The sequence below is a fragment of the Hypanus sabinus genome, unplaced genomic scaffold, assembly GCF_030144855.1.
Source record: "Hypanus sabinus isolate sHypSab1 unplaced genomic scaffold, sHypSab1.hap1 scaffold_2374, whole genome shotgun sequence".
In the NCBI taxonomy this organism is placed as follows: domain Eukaryota; kingdom Metazoa; phylum Chordata; class Chondrichthyes; order Myliobatiformes; family Dasyatidae; genus Hypanus; species Hypanus sabinus.
In genome coordinates, this window is record NW_026780491.1 from 20,403 (window position 1) to 33,093 (window position 12,691).

The window sequence follows — 12,691 nt, forward strand, 5'->3', positions numbered from 1 at the left end:
ACACACACTCAGCTATTCAGGAATAGCCTCTTCCCCTCCTCCATCAGGGAGGCGGTACAGGAGCCTGAAGGCACACACTCAGTGAACCAGGAACAGCCTCTTCCCCTCTGCCATCAGGGAGGCGGTACAGGAGCCTGAAGACACACACTCAGTGATCCAGGAACAGCCTCTTCCCCTCTGCCATCAGGGAGGAGGTACAGGAGCCTGAAGGCACACACTCAGCGATTCAGGTACAGCTTCTTCCCCTCCGCCATAGGAGCCTGAAGACACACACTTAGCGATTCAGGAACAGCTTCTTCCCCTCTGCCAGCAGGGAGGAGGTACAGGAGCCTGAAGGCACTCACACAGTGATTCAGGAACAGCCTCTTCCCCTGTGTCATCAGGGAGGAGGTACAGGAGCCTGAAGGCACACACTCAGTGATTCAGGAACAGCTTCTTCCCCTCTGCCATCAGGGAGGAGGTACAGGAGCCTGAAGGCACACACTCAGAGATTCAGGAACAGCCTCTTCCCCTCTGCCGTCAGGGAGGAGGTACAGGAGCCTGAAGGCACACACTCAGCGATTCAGGAACAGCCACTTCCCCTCTGCCATCAGGGAGGAGGTACAGGAGCCTGAAGACACACACTCAACGATTCAGGAACAGCCTCTTCCCCTGTGTCATCATGGTGGAGGTGCAGGAGCCTGAAGGCACACACTCAGTGATCCAGGAGCAGCGTCTTCCCCTCCGCCCTCAGGGAGTGGGTACAGGAGCCTGAAGACACACACTTAGCGATTCAGGAACAGCTTCTTCCCCTCTGCCATCAGGGAGGAGTTACAGGAGCCTGAAGGCACACACTCAGAGATTCAGGAACAGCCTCTTCCCCTCCGCCATCAGGGAGGAGGTACAGGAGACTGAAGACACACACTTTGCGATTCAGGAACAGCTTCTTCCCCTCTGCCATCAGGGAGGAGGTACAGGAGCCTGAAGGCACACACTCAGAGATTCAGGAACAGCCTCTTCCCCTCCACCATCAGGGAGGAGGTACAGGAGCCTGAAGGCACACACTCAGCGATTCAGGTACAGCTTCTTCCCCTCTGCCATCAGGGAGGAGGTACAGGAGCCTGAAGGCACACACTCAGTGATTCAGGAACAGCTTCTTCCCCTCTGCCGTCAGGGAGGAGGTACAGGAGCCTGAAGGCACACACTCAGCGATTCAGGTACAGCTTCTTCCCCTCTGCCGTCAGGGAGGAGGTACAGGAGCCTGAAGGCACACACTCAGTGATTCAGGAACAGCTTCTTCCCCTCTGCCATCAGGGAGGAGGTACAGGAGCCTGAAGACACACACTCAGAGATTCAGGAACAGCCTCTTCCCCTCTGCCATCCGGGAGGATGTACAGGAGCCTGAAGACACACACTCAGAGATTCAGGAACAGCCTCTTCCCCTCCGCCATCAGGGAGGAGGTACAGGAGCCTGAAGGCACACACTCAGTGATTCAGGAACAGCCTCTTCCCCTCTGCCTTCAGGGAGGAGGTACAGGAGCCTGAAGACACACACACAGTGATTCAGGAACAGCCTGTTCCCCTGTGTCATCATGGAGGAGGTACAGGAGCCTGAAGACACACACTCAGCGATTCAGGAACAGCCACTTCCCCTCTGCCATCAGGGAGGAGGTACAGGAGCCTGAAGACACACACTCAGTGATTCAGGAACAGCTTCTTCCCCTCTCCCGTCAGGGAGGAGGTACAGGAGCCTGAAGGCACACACACAGAGATTCAGGAACAGCCTCTTCCCCTCTGCCATCAGGGAGGAGGTACAGGAGCCTGAAGGCACACACTCAACGATTCAGGAACAGCCTCTTCCCCTGTGTCATCATGGAGGAGGTACAGGAGCCTGAAGGCACACACTCAACGATTCAGGAACAGCCTGTTCCCCTGTGTCATCATGGAGGAGGTACAGGAGCTTGAAGGCACACACTCAGTGATTCAGGAACAGCTTCTTCCCCTCTGCCATCAGGGAGGAGGTACAGGAGCCTGAAGGCACACACTCAGTGATCCAGGAACAGCCTCTTCCCCTATGCCATCAGGGAGGCGGTACAGGAGCCTGAAGACACACACTCAGCGATTCAGGAATAGCCTCTTCCCCTCCGCCATCAGGGAGGCGGCACAGGAGCCTGAAGACACACACTTAGCGATTCAGGAACAGCTTCTTCCCCTCTGCCATCAGGGAGGAGTTACAGGAGCCTGAAGGCACACACTCAGAGATTCAGGAACAGCCTCTTCCCCTCCGCCATCAGGGAGGAGGTACAGGAGACTGAAGACACACACTTTGCGATTCAGGAACAGCTTCTTCCCCTCTGCCATCAGGGAGGAGGTACAGGAGCCTGAAGGCACACACTCAGAGATTCAGGAACAGCCTCTTCCCCTCCGCCATCAGGGAGGAGGTACAGGAGCCTGAAGGCACACACTCAGCGATTCAGGTACAGCTTCTTCCCCTCTGCCATTAGGGAGGAGGTACAGGAGCCTGAAGGCACAGACTCAGTGATTCAGGAACAGCTTCTTCCCCTCTGCCGTCATGGAGGAGGTACAGGAGCCTGAAGGCACACACTCAGTGATCCAGGAACAGCGTCTTCCCCTCCGCCATCAGGGAGTGGGTACAGGAGCCTGAAGACACACACTCAGCTATTCAGTAATAGCCTCTTCCCCTCCGCCATCAGGGAGGCGGTACAGGAGCCTGAAGGCACACACTCAGTGATCCAGGAACAGCCTCTTCCCCTCTGCCATCAGGGAGGCGGTGCAGGAGCCTGAAGACACACACTCAGCGATTCAGGTACAGCTTCTTCCCCTCTGCCATCAGGGAGGAGGTACAGGAGCCTGAAGGCACACACTCAGTGATTCAGGAACAGCTTCTTCCCCTATGCCGTCAGGGAGGAGGTACAGGAGCCTGAAGGCACACACTCAGTGATCCAGGAACAGCCTCTTCCCCTCTGCCATCAGGGAGGCGGTACAGGAGCCTGAAGACACACACTCAGCGATTCATGTATAGCCTCTTCCCCTCCGCCATAGGAGCCTGAAGACACACACTTAGCGATTCAGGAACAGCTTCTTCCCCTCTGCCAGCAGGGAGGAGGTACAGGAGCCTGAAGGCACACACTCAGAGATTCAGGAACAGCCTCTTCCCCTCCGCCATCAGGGAGGAGGTACAGGAGTCTGAAGGCACACACTCAGCGATTCAGGTACAGCTTCTTCCCCTCTGCCATCAGGGAGGGTGTACAGGAGCCTGAAGGCACACACTCAACGATTCAGGAACAGCCTGTTCCCCTGTGTCATCAGGGAGGAGGTACAGGAGCCTGAAGGCACACACTCAGTGATTCAGGAACAGCTTCTTCCCCTCTGCCATCAGGGAGGAGGTACAGGAGCCTGAAGACACACACTCAGAGATTCAGGAAAAGCCTCTTCCCCTCTGCTGTCAGGGAGGAGGGACAGGAGCCTGAAGACACACACTCAGTGATTCAGGAACAGCTTCTTCCCCTCTGCCATCAGGGAGGAGGTACAGGAGCCTGAAGACACACACTCAGTGATTCAGGAACAGCTTCTTCCCCTCTGCCGTCAGGGAGGAGGTACAGGAGCCTGAAGGCACACACACAGTGATTCAGGAACAGCCTCTTCCCCTGTGTCATCAGGGAGGAGGTACAGGAGCCTGAAGGCACACACTCAGTGATTCAGGAACAGCTTCTTCCCCTCTGCCATCAGGGAGGAGGTACAGGAGCCTGAAGGCACACACTCAGAGATTGAGGAACAGCCTCTTCCCCTCTGCCGTCAGGGAGGAGGTACAGGAGCCTGAAGGCACACACTCAGCGATTCAGGAACAGCCTCTTCCCCTCTGCCATCAGGGAGGAGGTACAGGAGCCTGAAGGCACACACTCAGCGATTCAGGTACAGCCTCTTCCCCTCCGCCATCAGGGAGGAGGTACAGGAGCCTGAAGGCACACACTCAGCGATTCAGGTACAGCTTCTTCCCCTCTGCCATCAGGGAGGAGGTACAGGAGCCTGAAGACACACACTCAACGATTCAGGAACAGCCTCTTCCCCTGTGTCATCATGGAGGAGGTACAGGAGCCTGAAGGCACACACTCAGTGATCCAGGAACAGCGTCTTCCCCCTCCGCCATCAGGGAGTGGGTACAGGAGCCAGAAGACACACACTCAGCTATTCAGGAATAGCCTCTTCCCCTCCTCCATCAGGGAGGCGGTACAGGAGCCTGAAGGCACACACTCAGTGATCCAGGAACAGCCTCTTCCCCTCTGCCATCAGGGAGGCGGTACAGGAGCCTGAAGACACACACTCAGTGATCCAGGAACAGCCTCTTCCCCTCTGCCATCAGGGAGGAGGTACAGGAGCCTGAAGGCACACACTCAGCGATTCAGGTACAGCTTCTTCCCCTCCGCCATAGGAGCCTGAAGACACACACTTAGCGATTCAGGAACAGCTTCTTCCCCTCTGCCAGCAGGGAGGAGGTACAGGAGCCTGAAGGCACTCACACAGTGATTCAGGAACAGCCTCTTCCCCTGTGTCATCAGGGAGGAGGTACAGGAGCCTGAAGGCACACACTCAGTGATTCAGGAACAGCTTCTTCCCCTCTGCCATCAGGGAGGAGGTACAGGAGCCTGAAGGCACACACTCAGAGATTCAGGAACAGCCTCTTCCCCTCTGCCGTCAGGGAGGAGGTACAGGAGCCTGAAGGCACACACTCAGCGATTCAGGAACAGCCACTTCCCCTCTGCCATCAGGGAGGAGGTACAGGAGCCTGAAGACACACACTCAACGATTCAGGAACAGCCTCTTCCCCTGTGTCATCATGGTGGAGGTGCAGGAGCCTGAAGGCACACACTCAGTGATCCAGGAGCAGCGTCTTCCCCTCCGCCCTCAGGGAGTGGGTACAGGAGCCTGAAGACACACACTCAGCTATTCAGGAATAGCCTCTTCCCCTCCGCCATCAGGGAGGCGGTACAAGAGCCTGAAGGCACACACTCAGTGATCCAGGAACAGCCTCTTCCCCTCTGCCATCAGGGAGGCGGTACAGGAGCCTGAAGACACACACTCAGCGATTCATGTATAGCCTCTTCCCCTCCGCCATAGGAGCCTGAAGACACACACTTAGCGATTCAGGAACAGCTTCTTCCCCTCTGCCTGCAGGGAGGAGGTACAGGAGCCTGAAGGCACACACTCAGTGATCCAGGAACAGCCTCTTCCCCTCTGCCATCAGGGAGGCGGTACAGGAGCCTGAAGACACACACTCAGCGATTCATGTATAGCCTCTTCCCCTCCGCCATAGGAGCCTGAAGATACACACTTAGCGATTCAGGAACAGCTTCTTCCCCTCTGCCAGCAGGGAGGAGGTACAGGAGCCTGAAGGCACACACTCAGAGATTCAGGAACAGCCTCTTCCCCTCCGCCATCAGGGAGGAGGTACAGGAGCCTGAAGACACACACTCAGTGATCCAGGAACAGCCTCTTCCCCTCTGCCATCAGGGAAGAGGTACAGGCGCCTGAAGGCACACACTCAGCGATTGAGGAACAGCTTCTTCCCCTGTGTCATCAGGGAGGAGGTACAGGAGCCTGAAGGCACACACTCAGTGATTCAGGAACAGCTTCTTCCCCTCTGCCATCAGGGAGGAGGTACAGGAGCCTGAAGACACACACTCAGAGATTCAGGAAAAGCCTCTTCCCCTGTGTCATCAGGGAGGAGGTACAGGAGCCTGAAGGCACACACTCAGTGATTCAGGAACAGCTTCTTCCCCTCTGCCATCAGGGAGGAGGTACAGGAGCCTGAAGGCACACACTCAGAGATTGAGGAACAGCCTCTTCCCCTCTGCCGTCAGGGAGGAGGTACAGGAGCCTGAAGGCACACACTCAGCGATTCAGGAACAGCCTCTTCCCCTCTGCCATCAGGGAGGAGGTACAGGAGCCTGAAGGCACACACTCAGCGATTCAGGTACAGCCTCTTCCCCTCCGCCATCAGGGAGGAGGTACAGGAGCCTGAAGGCACACACTCAGCGATTCAGGTACAGCTTCTTCCCCTCTGCCATCAGGGAGGAGGTACAGGAGCCTGAAGACACACACTCAACGATTCAGGAACAGCCTCTTCCCCTGTGTCATCATGGAGGAGGTACAGGAGCCTGAAGGCACACACTCAGTGATCCAGGAACAGCGTCTTCCCCTCCGCCATCAGGGAGTGGGTACAGGAGCCAGAAGACACACACTCAGCTATTCAGGAATAGCCTCTTCCCCTCCTCCATCAGGGAGGCGGTACAGGAGCCTGAAGGCACACACTCAGTGATCCAGGAACAGCCTCTTCCCCTCTGCCATCAGGGAGGCGGTACAGGAGCCTGAAGACACACACTCAGTGATCCAGGAACAGCCTCTTCCCCTCTGCCATCAGGGAGGAGGTACAGGAGCCTGAAGGCACACACTCAGCGATTCAGGTACAGCTTCTTCCCCTCCGCCATAGGAGCCTGAAGACACACACTTAGCGATTCAGGAACAGCTTCTTCCCCTCTGCCAGCAGGGAGGAGGTACAGGAGCCTGAAGGCACTCACACAGTGATTCAGGAACAGCCTCTTCCCCTGTGTCATCAGGGAGGAGGTACAGGAGCCTGAAGGCACACACTCAGTGATTCAGGAACAGCTTCTTCCCCTCTGCCATCAGGGAGGAGGTACAGGAGCCTGAAGGCACACACTCAGAGATTCAGGAACAGCCTCTTCCCCTCTGCCGTCAGGGAGGAGGTACAGGAGCCTGAAGGCACACACTCAGCGATTCAGGAACAGCCACTTCCCCTCTGCCATCAGGGAGGAGGTACAGGAGCCTGAAGACACACACTCAACGATTCAGGAACAGCCTCTTCCCCTGTGTCATCATGGTGGAGGTGCAGGAGCCTGAAGGCACACACTCAGTGATCCAGGAGCAGCGTCTTCCCCTCCGCCCTCAGGGAGTGGGTACAGGAGCCTGAAGACACACACTCAGCTATTCAGGAATAGCCTCTTCCCCTCCGCCATCAGGGAGGCGGTACAAGAGCCTGAAGGCACACACTCAGTGATCCAGGAACAGCCTCTTCCCCTCTGCCATCAGGGAGGCGGTACAGGAGCCTGAAGACACACACTCAGCGATTCAGGTACAGCCTCTTCCCCTCTGCCGTCAGGGAGGAGGTACAGGAGCCTGAAGGCACACACTCAGTGATCCAGGAACAGCCTCTTCCCCTCTGTCATCAGGGAGGCGGTACAGGAGCCTGAAGACACACACTCAGCGATTCATGTATAGCCTCTTCCCCTCCGCCATAGGAGCCTGAAGACACACACTTAGCGATTCAGGAACAGCTTCTTCCCCTCTGCCTGCAGGGAGGAGGTACAGGAGCCTGAAGGCACACACTCAGTGATCCAGGAACAGCCTCTTCCCCTCTGCCATCAGGGAGGCGGTACAGGAGCCTGAAGACACACACTCAGCGATTCATGTATAGCCTCTTCCCCTCCGCCATAGGAGCCTGAAGATACACACTTAGCGATTCAGGAACAGCTTCTTCCCCTCTGCCAGCAGGGAGGAGGTACAGGAGCCTGAAGGCACACACTCAGAGATTCAGGAACAGCCTCTTCCCCTCCGCCATCAGGGAGGAGGTACAGGAGCCTGAAGACACACACTCAGTGATCCAGGAACAGCCTCTTCCCCTCTGCCATCAGGGAAGAGGTACAGGCGCCTGAAGGCACACACTCAGCGATTGAGGAACAGCTTCTTCCCCTCTGCCATCAGGGAGGAGGTACAGGAGCCTGAAGACACACACTCAGTGATTCAGGAACAGCTTCTTTCCCTCTGCCATCAGGGAGGAGGTACAGGAGCCTGAAGACACACACTTAGCGATTCAGGATCATCTTCTTCCCCTCTGCCATCAGGGAGGAGGTACAGGAGCCGGAAGGCACACACTCAGAGATTCAGGAACAGCCTCTTCCCCTCTGCCATCAGGGAGGAGGTACAGGAGCCTGAAGGCACACACTCAGCGATTCAGGTTCAGCTTCTTCCCCTCTGCCATCAGGGAGGGGGTACAGGAGCCTGAAGACACACACTCAACGATTCAGGAACAGCCTCTTGCCCTCTGCCATCCCGGAGGATGTACAGGAGCCTGAAGACACACACTCAGTGATTCAGGAACAGCTTCTTCCCCACTGCCATCAGGGAGGAGGTACAGGAGACTGAAGACACACACTCAGTGATTCAGGAACAGCTTCTTCCCCACTGCCATCAGGGAGGAGGTACAGGAGACTGAAGACACACACTCAGTGATTCAGGAACAGCTTCTTCCCCTCTCCTGTCAGGGAGGAGGTACACGAGCCTGAAGGCACACACTCAACGATTCAGGAACAGCTTCTTCCCCTCTGCCTTCAGGGAGGTGGTACAGGAGCCTGAAGACACACACTCAGTGATTCAGGAACAGCTTCTTCCCCTCCGCCATCAGGGAGGAGGTACAGGAGCCTGAAGGCACACACTCAGCGATTCAGGTACAGCTTCTTCCCCTCTGCCATCAGGGAGGAGGTACAGGAGCCTGAAGACACACACTCAACGATTCAGGAACAGCCTCTTCCCGTGTGTCATCATGGAGGAGGTACAGGAGCCTGAAGGCACACACTCAACGATTCAGGAACAGCCTCTTCCCCTGTGTCATCATGGAGGTGGTACAGGAGCCTGAAGGCACACACTCAGTGATCCAGGAACAGCCTCTTCCCCTCTGCCATCAGGGAGGCGGTACAGGAGCCTGAAGACACACACTCAGCGATTCAGGAATAGCCTCTTCCCCTCCGCCATCAGGGAGGCAGTACAGGAGCCTGAAGACACACACTTAGCGATTCAGGAACATCTTCTTCCCCTCTGCCATCAGGGAGGAGGTACAGGAGCCTGAAGGCACACACTCAGAGATTCAGGAACAGCCTCTTCCCCTCCGCCATCAGGGAGGGGGTACAGGAGCCTGAAGACACACACTCAACGATTCAGGAACAGCCTCTTCGCCTCTGCCATCTTGGAGTAGGTACAGGAGCCTGAAGACACACACTCAGTGATTCAGGAACAGCTTCTTCCCCTCCGCCATCAGGGAGGAGGTACAGGAGCCTGAAGGCACACACTCAGCGATTCAGGTACAGCTTCTTCCCCTCTGCCATCAGGGAGGAGGTACAGGAGCCTGAAGACACACACTCAACGATTCAGGAACAGCCTCTTCCCGTGTGTCATCATGGAGGAGGTACAGGAGCCTGAAGGCACACACTCAACGATTCAGGAACAGCCTCTTCCCCTGTGTCATCATGGAGGTGGTACAGGAGCCTGAAGGCACACACTCAGTGATCCAGGAACAGCCTCTTCCCCTCTGCCATCAGGGAGGCGGTACAGGAGCCTGAAGACACACACTCAGCGATTCAGGAATAGCCTCTTCCCCTCCGCCATCAGGGAGGCAGTACAGGAGCCTGAAGACACACACTTAGCGATTCAGGAACATCTTCTTCCCCTCTGCCATCAGGGAGGAGGTACAGGAGCCTGAAGGCACACACTCAGATATTCAGGAACAGCCTCTTCCCCTCCGCCATCAGGGAGGGGGTACAGGAGCCTGAAGACACACACTCAACGATTCAGGAACAGCCTCTTCGCCTCTGCCATCTTGGAGTAGGTACAGGAGCCTGAAGACACACACTCAGTGATTCAGGAACAGCTTCTTCCCCTCCGCCATCAGGGAGGAGGTACAGGAGCCTGAAGGCACACACTCAGCGATTCAGGTACAGCTTCTTCCCCTCTGCCATCAGGGAGGAGGTACAGGAGCCTGAAGACACACACTCAACGATTCAGGAACAGCCTCTTCCCGTGTGTCATCATGGAGGAGGTACAGGAGCCTGAAGGCACACACTCAGCGATTCAGGAACAGCCTCTTCCCCTCTGCCATCAGGGAGGAGGTACAGGTGCCTGAAGGCACACACTTAGAGATTCAGGAACAGCTTCTTCCCCTCTGCCATCAGGGAGGAGGTACAGGAGCCTGAAGACACACACTCAGTGATTCAGGAACAGCTTCTTCCCCTCTGCCATCAGGGAGGAGGTACAGGAGCCTGACGACACACACTCAGTGATTCAGGAACAGCTTCTTTCCCTCTGCCATCAGGGAGGAGGTACAGGAGCCTGAAGACACACACTTAGCGATTCAGGAACATCTTCTTCCCCTCTGCCATCAGGGAGGAGGTACAGGAGCCGGAAGGCACACACTCAGAGATTCAGGAACAGCCTCTTCCCCTCTGCTGTCAGGGAGGAGGTACAGGAGCCTGAAGACACACACTCAGCGATTCAGGTTCAGCTTCTTCCCCTCTGCCATCAGGGAGGGGGTACAGGAGCCTGAAGACACACACTCAACGATTCAGGAACAGCCTCTTGCCCTCTGCCATCCGGGAGGATGTATAGGAGCCTGAAGACACACACTCAGTGATTCAGGAACAGCTTCTTCCCCACTGCCATCAGGGAGGAGGTACAGGAGACTGAAGACACACACTCAGTGATTCAGGAACAGCTTCTTCCCCACTGCCATCAGGGAGGAGGTACAGGAGACTGAAGACACACACTCAGTGATTCAGGAACAGCTTCTTCCCCTCTCCTGTCAGGGAGGAGGTACACGAGCCTGAAGGCACACACTCAACGATTCAGGAACAGCTTCTTCCCCTCTGCCTTCAGGGAGGTGGTACAGGAGCCTGAAGACACACACTCAGTGATTCAGGAACAGCTTCTTCCCCTCCGCCATCAGGGAGGAGGTACAGGAGCCTGAAGGCACACACTCAGCGATTCAGGTACAGCTTCTTCCCCTCTGCCATCAGGGAGGAGGTACAGGAGCCTGAAGACACACACTCAACTATTCAGGAACAGCCTCTTCCCGTGTGTCATCATGGAGGAGGTACAGGAGCCTGAAGGCACACACTCAACGATTCAGGAACAGCCTCTTCCCCTGTGTCATCATGGAGGTGGTACAGGAGCCTGAAGGCACACACTCAGTGATCCAGGAACAGCCTCTTCCCCTCTGCCATCAGGGAGGCGGTACAGGAGCCTGAAGACACACACTCAGCGATTCAGGAATAGCCTCTTCCCCTCCGCCATCAGGGAGGCAGTACAGGAGCCTGAAGACACACACTTAGCGATTCAGGAACATCTTCTTCCCCTCTGCCATCAGGGAGGAGGTACAGGAGCCTGAAGGCACACACTCAGAGATTCAGGAACAGCCTCTTCCCCTCCGCCATCAGGGAGGGGGTACAGGAGCCTGAAGATACACACTCAACGATTCAGGAACAGCCTCTTCGCCTCTGCCATCTTGGAGTAGGTACATGAGCCTGAAGACACACACTCAGTGATTCAGGAACAGCTTCTTCCCCTCTGCCATCAGGGAGGTGGTACAGGAGCCTGAAGACACACACTCAGAGATTCAGGAAAAGCTTCTAACCCTCTGCCATCAGGGAGGAGGTACAGGAGCCTGAAGACACGTGCTCAGAGATTCAGGAACAGCCTCTTCCCCTCTGCCGTCAGGGAGGAGGTACAGGAGCCTGAAGGCACACACTCAGCGATTCAGGAACAGCCTCTTCCCCTCTGCCATCAGGGAGGAGGTACAGGTGCCTGAAGGCACACACTTAGAGATTCAGGAACAGCTTCTTCCCCTCTGCCATCAGGGAGGAGGTACAGGAGCCTGAAGACACACACTCAGTGATTCAGGAACAGCTTCTTCCCCTCTGCCATCAGGGAGGAGGTACAGGAGCCTGACGACACACACTCAGAGATTCAGGAACAGCTTCTTCCCCTTTGCCATCAGGGAGGAGGTACAGGAGCCTGAAGGCACACACTCAGAGATTCAGGTACAGCTTCTTCCCCTCTGCCGTCTGATTGCTGAATGGACGTTTTACCCACGGACACGACCTCAGTATTTCTTTCATTTTTAGGTTCTCTTCCACGACGCTTTAATTAAAATTTCCAACCTGCAAATCTCTAATTGCAACTTGTGGCTTTAAACAATTGTGTATTGCATAGTGAAACAGCAGAGGCCGGTGATGCTGAGCCTGTCTCTGACCGGGAGAGGCTCTCGGAAGATTAACCTCCCTCCCTCTTCCTGTCCCCCCAGATGCTCAAGCTGATGGCGGAGAGCCCATTACTGAGCCAGCTGACGTCCAGGGCGGAGCTGAGGCCCCTCGTCTACGTGGTGTGCCAGTCGTTCCACTGGCTCTTCATGGGTTACTCTCTCCTGCCCTTCTGCCTGCTCTCCTGGGAGAAGTGGGTGCCGGTGAGTCCGAGGGGGAGGTCGGGGAGAGGGGGGTGCAAGTCTGAGTTCCCAGGCCGGAGCAACTTAATGGGCTGAGTAGTGAGAGGGTTTATCGATGGAGAGAGGAGAGAGGCTTTAACGACGGAGAGAGGGGAGGGGATTTATCGACGGAGAGAGGGGAGGGGGTTTATCGACGGAGAGAGGGGAGGGGATTTATCGACGGAGAGAGGGGAGGGGGTTTATCGACGGAGAGAGGGGAGGGGGTTTATCGACGGAGAGAGGGGAGGGGTTTATCGACGGAGAGAGGGGAGGGGGTTTATCGACGGAGAGAGGGGAGGGGATTTATCGACGTAGAGAGGAGAGGATTTATCGACGTAGAGAGGAGAGGATTTATCGACGGAGAGAGGAGAG

The 12,691-nt window shown here is 56.2% G+C and overlaps 1 protein-coding gene across 1 annotated transcript in view; it reads left to right on the forward strand.

Moving 5' to 3' along the window:
• Positions 1-12,391, forward strand: part of LOC132387933 (lysophospholipid acyltransferase 5-like) — a 32,728-nt gene extending 20,337 nt beyond the window's left edge. Inside the window, exon 2 of the mRNA XM_059960253.1 lies at positions 12,143-12,391. Within this exon, the coding sequence (XP_059816236.1) occupies positions 12,143-12,376 (234 nt within the window). The 3' untranslated portion in view covers positions 12,377-12,391. The remainder of the gene's footprint in view (positions 1-12,142) is intronic.
• Positions 12,392-12,691: the final 300 nt, after the last annotated feature.